At 46.8% G+C, this 13,598-nt stretch overlaps 1 protein-coding gene across 1 annotated transcript in view; it reads left to right on the plus strand.

Annotated features, from left to right (window-relative positions):
- Nucleotides 1-10,775, plus strand: part of rnf157 (ring finger protein 157) — a 19,293-nt gene extending 8,518 nt beyond the window's left edge. Inside the window, exons 10-19 of the mRNA XM_083687412.1 lie at nt 202-361; nt 1,030-1,142; nt 1,381-1,613; nt 1,946-2,060; nt 2,206-2,314; nt 2,512-2,729; nt 3,034-3,096; nt 3,296-3,344; nt 4,974-5,087; nt 10,543-10,775. Of these exons, the coding sequence (XP_083543538.1) occupies nt 202-361; nt 1,030-1,142; nt 1,381-1,613; nt 1,946-2,060; nt 2,206-2,314; nt 2,512-2,729; nt 3,034-3,096; nt 3,296-3,344; nt 4,974-5,087; nt 10,543-10,691 (1,323 nt within the window). The 3' untranslated portion in view covers nt 10,692-10,775. The remainder of the gene's footprint in view (nt 1-201; nt 362-1,029; nt 1,143-1,380; nt 1,614-1,945; nt 2,061-2,205; nt 2,315-2,511; nt 2,730-3,033; nt 3,097-3,295; nt 3,345-4,973; nt 5,088-10,542) is intronic.
- The last annotated feature ends 2,823 nt before the right edge of the window (nt 10,776-13,598 follow it).

Raw genomic sequence — 13,598 nt, forward strand, 5'->3', positions numbered from 1 at the left:
TGGCGCTAACAACGCTTAGGTTGTGGGTTCGATTCCCGTTGGGACCATATATACTGAAATGTATGCACTCACTGCAATGTAAGTTGCTTTGGATAAAAGCGTCAGCTAAATGGCGTATATTATTATATACTATTCACAGCACGGCTCTTTGAATTGACATGATGTGTTTTTTTCATTTGAATATGAATTGGATGTTTCCAGGTGGCGGATGATGAGATCAGCGACAACAGTGCGGAGTGTGTGGTGTGTCTGTCTGACGTACGAGACACTCTCATACTGCCCTGCAGACACCTGTGTCTCTGCAACGCCTGCGCCGACACCCTCCGCTACCAGGCCAACTGCTGCCCCATCTGCAGACTGCGTGAGTTACGCCGCTTGTAATGCTAAATAACGCTAAATAACGCTAAATAACGCTAAATATGTTCCTAAGCGATATGAAGCTAAAGTTAGCTAGGTATAAATCTGTAAATCTGTTTTTAGGGCATTTCTGCTTTATTGGGATAGAGACAGTAGAGATTGACAGGAAGGATGGGTGAGAGAGAGGAGGAATGACATGCAAGGTAGGTCGAGGGTCGGAATCGAACCAGGAACCTTGCGATTATGTGGTATGCGCATTAGTGTGCTACGCCACTAAGCGCCCTAACTAGGTATAAATCTAACAAGCATTTGGTATACACGGAGCTAGAGGTAATGAGATGGCTCGCTAGTTTTGGGTGGTTAATAGGCAGAAGTGTAGCAGTTGTTAGTGCGGTAGCCAATCGTGTGTTGGGTAACGTTAGGTTCATGCTGAATAGTCAGTGAATACATGAAAACACAATTATGTTACCACGCTCTGCCAGTCGGAATGCTCTGTTTTCCAGATGAATGTAGGCAAGAGATAAAGCAATTTTGTTATGCACTGTACCAATTTTGACGATAAATAACATCACATAGCAGTTGGCTGAACTGCCCCTTTAAGCATTCGGTTATTGAGATCCACACATTGATTGAATGAATGTCAGATGAAACAGTGTTTCCTCCCGCCCCCAGCATTCCGAGCCCTGCTGCAGATCCGAGCCATGAGGAAGAAGCTGAGTCCTCTCTCTCCGTCTGGGTTTAACCCCGTCATCACCTCCCAGACCTCTGACTCAGAGGAACACTCGGTACCACAATAACACACATTCACCAATAACACACACGTTCACAAACATGACGCGTACGTAGACTTACAGTACAGCAATACACACACACACACACACACACACACACACACATACACACGCGCACACACACACACACACACACACACACACACACACACACACACACACACAACATACATGCAAGACACCTCTTCTTCTTTATAGACATGTTCCACTCTCTTTTTCTTTCCTCCTCCAGGCGTCGGAGCATATTCCCCCGGGTTACGAGGCTGTGTCTCTCCTGGAGGCGTTGAATGGCCCCCTGAACCCGTCCCCCTCGGCCCCGCCCCTGCAGAACCTGTCTGGGGGCCACGTGTCTGGCACGCTGCCCCCATACAGCAGTGAGACACACCCTGCCCCCGCGCGCTCCCTCTCCCCTCTGGACCACTCCAACTCCAGCCAGGGCCTCAAACTCAAGAAGAGCGGCTCCAAGTGAGTGGGGTTGGAAACACAGGAAGACAGGCAGGCACAAACACACACATACACACACACACACACACACACACACACACACACACACACACACACACACACATGCATATACTGTAGAGCCATCGAGACACATAGGCATGCAGACAGTCAGACACACTCTAATGCCAACAGCCATGTCCACATGCACACGGGTACACACTTGAACGTGCTACATGTGCGTTTGTTTGGTTCCTGTGGCTGTTTAACGTCTGCAGTATATTGAGTATTTTGTTGGGGGCGAGAGTGATGTGGGTTTCTTACGAAGGTGTGTTGTGTTGTGTGCCTCCATGCAGGTCTCTATCCCAGAACTCCTCTGTGCTCCCAGAGGAGGAAGATGAGAAGTCCTGCAGCGAATCAGAGGTTCAGGCCTGCCGCAGGAAACTAGCTGTGGACCAGCAGGAGGTCTGTGTGTGTGTGTGTGTGTGTGTGTGTGTGTGTGTGTGAGTGTGCGTGTGCGTGTGTGTGTTATCTATACTGTATGTGTGTATCTATACTGTATGTGTGCATTTTATTTGTGTGTGTGTGTCTCACTCTCCTGTTCCTGTCATTACAGTGTGGTGTGACTCCAGAGAGTGAGAATTTGACTCTGTCCTCGTCAGGAGCCATCGACCAGTCATCCTGCACTGGCACCCCCCTCTCCTCTACCATCGCCTCCCCTGAAGGTACACACACACACACACACACACACACACACACACACACACACACACATACATGCAAATGCCTTTGGGTAGATGTGTCTGCTGTGCCAAAAAAGGTCACTGTCTATTTTTGAGCCTCACCCTTTACTGTCCTCTTCTCGCCACCCCTCCCTCCTCTCTCTCTCTCTCTCTCTCTCTCTCCCCCCCCTCTCTCTCAGACCCTGTGAGCAGTAGTCTGGCCCAGTCTGTGATGTCCATGGCCTCCTCCCATTCTCAGCACTCCCAGATCAGCACAGACACCATGTCCTCCATGTCTGGCTCCTACCTGGCCGGCGCAGAGGGGGAGGTGGAGGGGGAGGAGGGGGGAGACGGGGAGGGGGAGGAGAACCAGGACACACCCATGGAGAGCCGAGGGCCCTCACAGCAGGAAGGGGAGGTAAGGACAGGGGGGGTAGAAGAGTGAGAGGAGAGGAAGAGAAGGAGAAGGAGGAGAGGGAGGAGGCATCGTGAAGGAGGGGAGGTGAAAAAAACAGAGGGGGGAGAGTGGTAGAGGAAGTAGGAGGGCTTATCGAGGAGAGTGTGTTGAATAAAATCGAAATATAGACCCCTCATTCACTGTCACACACTGTGTGTGTGTGGTGTGTGTGTGTGTGTGTGTGTGTGTGTGTGTGTGTGTGTGTGTGTGTGTGTGTGTGTGTGTGTGTGTGTGTGTGTGTCTCTCTCTCTCTCTCTCGTAGGAGCTGCCAAACGAGCCAAAGGAGCAAAACTTCTCAGTTGCTGTTTTAGAGGAGCAGGATTCAGAGGTGAATACACACACACACACACACACACACACACACACACACACACACACACACACACACACACACACATACACACACACACACACACACACAAAGACGTGACAGGACTAATAGATATACTTATTCCAGTTCTATGGTTTGCTGTAACTTTAGAATCTAACAGTCTGTCTCTTTCTCTCTCTCTCTCTCTCTTCCTCAGGGCAATGATGTCACAGAGGAAGACTGCCCCTCCCCTTCACATGAGCAAGGTAACTATATATGTACTATATAACCTTTCACCCCTGACACCTCTCACCTCCCTCTGTTCTGTGCTTGTCACTGTGTGGCCCTGCTGGAATGGACAGAAGTACCGAGAAATTACAATCTCAGCCATTAGTTTACCTTAACTCAAACAAATAGTTTATAGTTGCTTATCAGCTCATGAGATTTCACTTTAAGTTTTGTCCTCTCTGCAATGACCATCTATTGACCTGTACGACTGTACCCCATATACGGCAATATGGGTGCCATGTCAGACAATGACCTCTAGATGGGGCCATCCCATTGTAAATGATAATGTTGCCTGAAACAACACCACTGATCACCATCATCGTACTGAAATGATCCCTTGAATGTCTTCCCACACCCTATCATCTGTTTGCACCTGTATGCTCGGCTCAGCTTAGCATCTGCATGTGTGTATTTAGTTTAGCCTTTGTGTGTGTGTGTGTGTGTGTGTGTGTGTGTGTGTGTGTATGGTTTGCCAATGCTTATGAGTGTGGTCCTGCTTGCCATGCTGTGCATGCACATGCAATGCTTAGCTGCCACCCTCATGTGCAAGTTTGTGTGTGTGTGTGTGTGTGTGTGTGTGTGTGTGTGTGTGTGTGTGTGTGTGTGTGTAGGTGTGCGTTTGTGCGTGTGTAGGTGTGCGTTTGTACGTGTGTGTGTGTGTGTGTGTGTGTGTGTGTGTGTGTGTGTGTGTGTAAGTGGGTGGTGGGTGGGTTGGTGGGTGGGGAGTGTGAGTCACATCTCTTTGCCTCCTCTCCTTCCTGCACTGCAAGGTCAGATAGACAGGGTTTGAAGCTCACGTCATGCCTTTGTATGTCCATCAGATTTTGTCTGATGGAGTTTATGTAGCCATGTGGTGTTCTGTGTGTGTGTGTGTGTGTGTGTGTGTGTGTGCACGTGAATGTGCACGTGTGTGTGTGTGTGTGTGTGTGTGTGTGTGTGTGTGTGTGTGTGTGTGAATGTGTGTGTGTGTGGCTGTCGCTCTGGACTGATCCTGTTGACACTGCGCAATAAACACATTTAATTAATGGTGAAACCAAAGGAATCCTGTCGCTCCATGACCTGTACACTGTGTGTGCGTGTAGGATGTGTGTTTGCATGCACATGCGTGTGCATCTGCTCCAGCTCCGTGTGCTAACGTAGCTTCTGTCTGCATCCCATGTACCTGCTGAGCCACCTGCCAATCATCCAATCATCTCAGCAAAACCAATCCCCGTTCTCTAACCACACACACACACACACACACACACACAGTCGCCATGCTAGAAAGGACAGAAGTGAAACGCTACTGATGCCATTTTAATGACTATAGCTAACCTCAGCCCTTACCCTAACCACAACCCCAACCTTGAATAAGAACCGGACACACCTGCACAACAGTTCTGACTATACATTATTGCCACTCTTGTCCTTTCTCCCATGGCCATCCAGTGACCCACGACTGTCATATCCATTCCTCACTCCTCACTCCTCACCTCTGACCCCTAAATCCCCTGCCCCCCCCCCCCCTGCCCCCCCCCCCCCCTGCCCCTGCCCCTGCCCTCGCCCCTGCCCTCGCCCCCTCCCGCTGTGCCTGGCTGCTCTTGTTTGACCTTTGCCCTCGCTTGCAGGTGGGCGGAGCAGGTGTCCAGAGTTGGCCAATAACAATCAGGGCGTCGCCCTCTGTGACACGCCCTCTTTGGGGGGGCTGGACAATGAGCAGGCTTCCGACAGTCGATTCGCCGGTGAGTGGCAACCTACCGAACATGGACCAATGAGAGCTGAGGACTGGGCATGGGGCAGAGGGAGGGGGGGGGGGGTAGAAAGGGAAAGAGAGAGGGGTAGGGGGAGAGGAGAGTGGGAAAAGAGTGAGATTTTGGCAACAAAGATAAAGTAAGGGAGAAGAACAAAACTATTTGAATGTAAGCGAGGGGAGAGGCTCGGGAGAGTGAGGAGGGAGGCACAGGATGAGGTTTTTAATGCATACCACACAATAGAGAGCATACATTTCCTAGCAGTGAGAGCAGGAAACTTGGAACTTCCTTCTTCTGTTCATCCCTACCCTTTTAGTGCTGTTGTGGTTGGTTGTTGTTTTATCAGTAGTGGGTAGCTCTGCACTCTCTCCCTCCTCTTCCCCAGCGAAAGCTCCTGTGTCTGTGTGTGTGTGTGTGTTTGTGTTCGGTCCATCCCAGATTTCAAGTTCATGTTCAGTGTCTGCCAGCTCCGAGCCGCTTTGCTTAACATCTGCGACTCATCGCTCCACCCCTCCATCTCTCCCTCCATCCTGCTCTCCCTCTCCTCAGCTCCTCCCTCGCTTCATTGATGTATTATCTCATTATGTCGGCTGGGTTACTGGGAGGGGAGCTAAAGGTTTTCACAATCCAGGTTGGGTGCCCAAATAGTTTGGATTTACAGTTGTGGTCAGAAGTTTACATACTTGTAAAGAACATGTATGTCATGGCAGTCTTGAGTTTCCAATCATTTCTACAACTCTTTTTTTTCTGTGATGGATTGATTGTGGCACATACTTCTTTGTCACAAAAAACATTCATGAAGTTTGGTTCTTTTATGAATTTATTATGGGTCTTCTGAAAATGTGACAATCTGCTGGGTCAAAAATATACATACAGCAATGCTAATATTTGGTTAAATGTCCCTTGGTCATTTTCACCTCAATTAGACGCTTTTGGTAGCCATCCACAAGCTTCTGGCAAGCTTCTGGTTGAATCTTTCACCACTCCTCTTGACAGAATTGGTGCAGTCCTCTCAGCCCATGGCGATGTAAAACACGCTTGACTGTGGACACTGACACCTGTGTTCCAGCAGCTTCTAATTCATGGCAGACCTGCTTTTTGGTGGTTCTTGGTTGACCATCCTGACCAATTTTCTCTCAGCAGCAGGTGATAGCTTGCGTTTTCTTCCTGATCATGGCAGTGACACAACTGTGCCATGCAATTTATACTTACAAACAATTGTTTGCACAGTTGATCTTGGGACCTGTAGCTGCTTTGAAATGGCTCCAAGTGACTTTCCTGACTTGTTCAAGTCAATGATGCGCTTTTTCAGATCCGTGCTGAGCTCCTTAGACTTTCCCATTGTAGCGTTTTTGGCTGAGTGTAATGAGTGTATCAAACGAGCCCTATTTAAATGGGCTGAAATAAGTCACCAGCAGTAGTCAATCATAATCACTCATAAGAAGTGAAGAGGCCATGCCACAAAGCAAATTTGATTGACACAACTTTCTACATCACCAAAATTGATAATTCAAGGTGCTGTATGTATATTTTTGACCCAGCAGATTTTGTCACATTTTCAGAAGACCCATAATAAATTCATAAAAGAACCAAACTTCATGAATGTTTTTTGTGACAAAGAAGTATGTGCCACAATCAATCCATCACAGAAAAAAAAGAGTTGTAGAAATGATTGGAAACTCAAGACTGCCATGACATACATGTTCTTTACAAGTATGTAAACTTCTGACCACAACTGTAAATCGACAAATTTAAATAGATTAGGTCAATAGATTGAACAGTTGTCTGTTTAATCAATGATAATGTCGAGGTGAAGATTTTCATGTAGGCTAAATAAATATTTAGCTCTTACTTTGTACGGTGTGACTCCTTGATGTAAGTCTTTGGGCCCAGAGTCACCAACCAAGCCTTTGCTCCTCCCCCTGACTATTACTATCCCATCATTCCTAGCAACCTTGCGTCCTTTCTTTGTTTACATTTACGGCATTTAGCAGACGCCTTTATCCGAAGTGACGTACAACAAATACATTTGTTTCAGTAAGTGAATCATCTATCCAACAGTCATCATAAGACAAAATAATCAATGCTCACACCAGGGGCCATTGGCAGTCGTAATGCCAGTAGGCTAGTTTTTAAAAAAAAAAAAATATATATATTTTATTAGCAGGAGAGAACTTGTACAGGGGGGTAACAGGGGAGATGAGGTCTCGGGGTTAGGGTTAGTATAGAGGGGGTAGTGAGGGTAAAGCGGTCTTTAGGAGGGACTGTTAAGATGTAGCTTGAAGAGATGGGTTTTCAATCTACGGCGGAAGATCGGAAGTGACTCTGCAGTCCTGACCGTTGTGGGAAGCTCCTTCCACCAGCGGGGCGCCAGGACAGTGAAAAGCTGTGACTGAGTAGCGCGGCCACTGCATCCACGTAGAGGCGGCGGTGTCAGGCGGGCAGCCGAGGTGGAGGAGCGGAGTGAGGGTTGCGAGTGGAGGTGTAGCGTCGATGTGAGAAAGCACATTGTGATTTTTTGCCGATATAGAGGGAGAGGGTTAGTGGGAAAAGTATAAACAATACACTCGAGGTAATAAAGAAATTATCAAGATAGAATAAAAATACTTAGTAGTATGGCCTTCCTCTCAGGCCTTCCTCGATGGACTCCACAGATAGACTCCTATGTCTTTGTGTCTTGAGTCTGACTCCACAGATAGACTCCTATGTCTTCGTGTCTTGAGTCTTCGTGTCAGGAGGCTGTCGCTCTGCGCTCGTTACAAAATAAATGCAGATTCTGTGATTGCTGATGGCTACCAGGGTGGCATCCCCTCCCACCTGACGATCAGTTAACGACCAATCAGGCTTCACCACTCACTCAATCCCAAATGTATTAGTCGTGGTCCAGGGTGAGCAGGAGTGCCCTCCCACTGGAGATTGACAGCACTTCACAGCTAATTGACTTCAATCAGATGGCTTCCAATAGAAACTACTTAAGGCAGGATAGCCAAACAAAAAAACTCTTAATAGCACTCTGATTAGAGAGGCAGGATAGCCACTGAAAAAACAAACAACTCCTAATAGCACACTGACTACAAACAAGATCAAACTGACTTACTCAGGCTGGAGATCAGGATGTTATCTGATGGATACTCTTTGTGTGCCATACATGTGTTCTGCTCTCTCTCTCTCTCTCTCTCTCTCTCTCTGTGTTTCTCTCCTCTCCCCATCATTTCATCTTATTCTGTCTCCTTCTGGTTATTCTCCCTCCCTCCCTCCCTCCCTCCACACTCTTTCGGATGGACAGATGAGGATACAAAGGGAAAGATAGGGGGAGAGGAGAGTGGAGAAAAAGTGAGATTTTGGCAAAAAATATAAAGTAAGGAAGAAGAGCAAAACAATTTGAATGTAAGCGAGGGGAGAGGCTCGGGAGAGTGAGGAGGGAGGCACAGGATGAGGTTTTTAATGCATACCACACAATAGAGAGCATACATTTCCTAGCAGTGAGAGCAGGAAACTTGGAACTTCCTTCTTCTGTTCATCCCTACCCTTTTAGTGCTGTTGTGGTTGGTTGTTGTTTTATCAGTAGTGGGTAGCTCTGCACTCTCTCCCTCCTCTTCCCCAGCGAAAGCTCCTGTGCCTGTGTGTGTGAGACTGTGGAAATGTTTGTGTGTGTGTGTGTGTGTGTGTGTGTGTGTGTGTGTGTGTGTGTGTGTGTGCGTGCGTGTGTCTGTGTGTGTGTGTGTGTGTGTGTGTGTGTGTGTGTGTTTGTGTTCGGTCCATCCCAGATTTCAAGTTCATGTTCAGTGTCTGCCAGCTCCGAGCCGCTTTGCTTAACATCTGCGACTCATCGCTCCACCCCTCCATCTCTCCCTCCATCCTGCTCTCCCTCTCCTCAGCTCCTCCCTCGCTTCATTGATGTATTATCTCATTATGTCGGCTGGGTTACTGGGAGGGGAGCTAAAGGTTTTCACAATCCAGGTTGCCCAAATAGTTTGGATTTAAATCGACTAGATTGAACAGTCTGTTAACAGTCTGTTTCATCAATGATAATGTTGAGGTGAAGATTTTCATGTAGGCTAAATAAATCTTTAGCTCTTACTCTGTACGGTGTGACTCCTTGATGTAAGTCTTTGGGCCCAGAGTCACCAACCAAGCCTTTGCTCCTCCCCCTGACTATTACTATCCCATCATCCCTAGCAACCTTGCGCCCCCTTGCAGGATCCTTTCTTTGTGGATGTTGTCTGATGGATACTCTTTGTGTGCCGTAAATGTGTTCTGCTCTCTCTCTCTCTCTCTCTCTCTCTCTCTCTCTCTATCTCTCTGTGTTTCTCTCCTCTCCCCATCATTTCATCTTATTCTGTCTCCTTCTGGATATTCTCCCTCCCTCCCTCCACTCTCTTTCGGATGGACAGATGAGGATTCGTGCCCTGTGCACATTGAGGAATAGGTATGGAGCTGTGGCTAGCTGGTAGATCAGACGTTCCTCACTCACTATTAACACAGGGTCACGTTCTAGATCCCTCAACTCTTCACGACCTACCCTGGTTTAGTGAAAGCCATAGCTAATAGCATAGCATGGAGTCCAACATCAGTGGTCCCCCTCCCTGGCCTTGGGAGAGCTACAGGCTGTGAAGGCTTTAGTTTCAGCCCAGCACTAGCACACTTGATTCAGCTTGATCAACTCTTCATCATCAAGACCATGACGAGTTGAATCAGGTTAGTGCTGGACAGGAACTAAAGGGTGTTCTCTGCACACCCTGTTAACTCCCACCTAGAGGTACTGTATGGCTGTTGGGTCTGTTCCTCCTGCCCCTCAATCGCTCCAGCTAATGAATGAATGACCTGGCCTCACCTGGTGTCCCAGGTCCAAATCTGTCTCCAGTCTGATGATGCAGAACTTTTTGGCAACCTTCTGTGCTTCAGAGATATGCATGTAGACATCTCTTTCTTAGCTGTATCAGGTAGAGGCAGCAGGCACTGTACTCCCTTGTGTTAGTCACTGACTTTTATGTGCATGCAGCCCAGGAGACCCGAGCTTCACCCCCCATCTCTCTGTCAAGATTGGTAGGCCAGGGCTGCATCTCAGTAGGGTTCCTTCACCTGCACTGAAACAACTGGATAGGTGAAAGCTTTATGGTGCATTATTACCAGGTATTTGCTTCCAGGGTTTATAGTCCAGGTTTTTTTTCACATCAGTGCAGATGAAGGAAAGGAGATGAGTCCGGGAAGCCAAGTTAGACTATTGAGATCCACCCCAAGTAGTCTGTGTGCAGGCTTTAGTAGTACAGTAGTTTAATACTGTAATCACTTGCTCCATAGCGAAAGAACAGCACAGTCCTTACCAGAAGGGCCTTGCAAATACTGGTTTGACACTGACACTGTTGTGCTATAATGCCATATTCTCTCTCTCTCTCTCTCTCTCTCTCTCTCTCTCTCTCTCTTACTCTCTATCTATCTATCTCAGGTATAAGGTATCTGGGTGGGTACAGGCCGGTTTTGGAGCCCCTCCCCCACCATGCCTCGGCCAGTAACATTAACCTGGAGGAGGGGTTGGAGACTAGAGAGGGCCAGAGTCCCCAGCACACCCCCCGCCGCGGGCCACTCATTGTCTAACACACACATTGGAGCACAGATACATATACATGTAGATACACACAAATGTATACTCAGATAGATAAACACTCACACACACACACACACAGATCTGTACATACATATACACAGGCATGCGTGGTGCCTGCACAGACATACATGCTTACCTGTCCAGTTCCAGCCCCTCACCCTGCCATACTGCAGCACAACTGGATCTTTTCCCCACTGACCAAGGAACCCCTCATTTGTCAACACACCACCTCAACACACACACACACACACACACACACACACACACACACACACACACACACACACACACACACACCTGTCCTCTCTCCTTCCTGTGGACTAAATATGATCATCTGTCTAGCGATAGGACTGAACTCTTGAAAGAGTGTGAAGAGGTGGATTTAAACAAGAGGACCAGAGTGAGACCACTTTCCCTACCTCTGAGCTCATCGCGTCATACTGAAGATCTTGTGTTCTACTGCTGTACTGGATTCATCTGGCTCTATCTTAGCTCTCTCTCCCAGTCCTCCCAGTCCCTATCCCAGAAACCGCTCAGATTCTGATTGACCTGGTCTGCCTTTGATTAAGACCAGTCACCTGTCATCTTTGTGTCTGTGTGACATTATGTGACCCTGACGCACGCTGCTCCTCTCCTCTCCAATACAAACCAACCAATCAGGGGCTATTGTGATCTGCAATCTTATTAGTATCAATGTGTCTCTGTATTTTATGTAACGAGTGGTTGAACACTATAAAAACAAAAGTCACCTACACCAGACTACCTTACCAGACTGGACTGACGGAATCCACTCCATAGACCAGGAGAATCTGGTCCCGGTTTTGCATGCATCACTCTGATGTCTACTCTCAATCCTACTGTTTTCAGCAATTATCTATCGACACCCTGGTCTGAATGTGACTCTGGTCATAAGCAACAATGGGAAGCAGGACTTACCCCAAATGGTGGATTTGCCCCAACATGGTGAACTTGACCCAAAATGGTGGAGATACTGAATGGCAGAATGAAAAGGAAACAGAAAAAAAAAGAGACAGAAACAAAGTTTCTTAGATTGTATGACAACTGCAGATGTGTAAATCTAAGGGGAGAATGTAAGATATTTGTTTTTGGGTCATTAACTACATAAGAATGTTCCCCTGACTTTGAACCTACCCCCAGGTAATCAAACACTAAGACTCCCGCCAGCACACACACACACACACACACACACACACACACACACACACACACACACACACACACACACACACACACACACACACACACACACACACACACACACACACACACACACACACACACACACACACACACACCCCTCCTCTCCTTGCCCTAGCTCGTCAGTATTCATATCTCAGTTTGACTCACTGGTCATACAACAAAGACAATAAAGCAATAAATATGCCCTAGCTGCATCACTGTCCCTACTCCACACACACACACAGACACAGACACACACGCACACACACACACACACACACCCCTCTGTGTTTCTACCTGTGTGAGGGACTCATGGCTGGACCACACTGTGGATTTATAAAGTCAGACCATCCGTTTTAGGCCAGTGTGGTTGACCGGCATTCTATCCACACTCACACTCCCCTAGAAAACACTATTTAATAGACAACTTGAACCTTTTTTTTCTCATTTGTTGAAAAAGTAGTTTATTTTATTTTGTATTATTTGTTTTAGTGTATAGCTCCCCTGTTAATGTTGTTACATGTTGTGTGTTTTCTTTGTTTAAAAGAATAACAGTGTTGTTTATTATGTGGATGATAATATGTGAAATTAATAATGGTTTAAAAACACACACACTACTTAAAAAAGGGACGATGATACCAACACTGAATGCACTATTAGCTGTTTCCTAGACAACACACTTTGCCGTGCATGATGCGATTGTAGAGTAAGCATGGTAGTCTAGGTCAGTCTGCACCCTCCTGTAGAATACCTTGTGTAGTACACTCCTATCATTTATCTACATGTCAGATTGGTGGTGTCCTTGAACCACACCCTAGTCCCCAAATTTTGCACGACTTAACAACCATGCGGTTCTGTTCAAAAGTAGTGCCCTATTGGGAAATAGGGTGCCATTCAAGGTATAGCCATTGTGTGTATAAGACACTCCGCAGACCCTCTCCCTTATACATAACATCATACAGCCTACTGCAGAGCTCAGTTATCTCCTTTCACAGTGGGAAACCTTCAACAGGAATACTCACTGTGTCTCTATCACTCACAATACACTATCAACTACAGGTAAGGAATGGGTCACAATCCTCCATTCACTTTTGTAGAATTCCGATTTAAAATGTCAATGACAACAACAACAAAAGAACAATAAAGTTTTTTGAACTAAAGTCAGTTGCCGTTTCTACTACTACTACCTACAGTGTGTGAAGGAAAACAATGATTGAATATGGAAGTACGCGATTTGACCATAAATGGAATATGGACTGAGTTAGACACTGTTTGGTTGTACAGAAAATGCATATTTTCAAACTAAACAGTAATATAAAACAGCACAAAACAACAGGTAAGGAATGACTGAAGGGAATGAGGGGGTTTGATAACTGGGAAGATTCACAGGTGGTACAATACTGACGAATGGGTTTGCCGCACGATCGTTGGAATGTCGTATCGAATGAATCAATAGCTAGGCAATTGTATCATAACTGTGGGAGCTATACAGTGTTCTACCTCTACTTTAAAGGGGAGGGATGTATGGGTTAGAGGTGTGTGTGGGGGAGGGGAAATGGCCTAGCACAAGGGGGTCATCTGCTAGAGACAAATCTTTAGTGGTGCCCCACCTTTGTAGTTTGATTGCAATAAAAGCAGATACATCATAAACAAATTGGATATTGATAATTCATAAGCTATTGTACGAAGAAGACAAA

The sequence above is a fragment of the Argentina silus genome (assembly GCF_951799395.1).
Source record: "Argentina silus genome assembly, chromosome: 16".
NCBI lineage: Eukaryota > Metazoa > Chordata > Actinopteri > Argentiniformes > Argentinidae > Argentina > Argentina silus.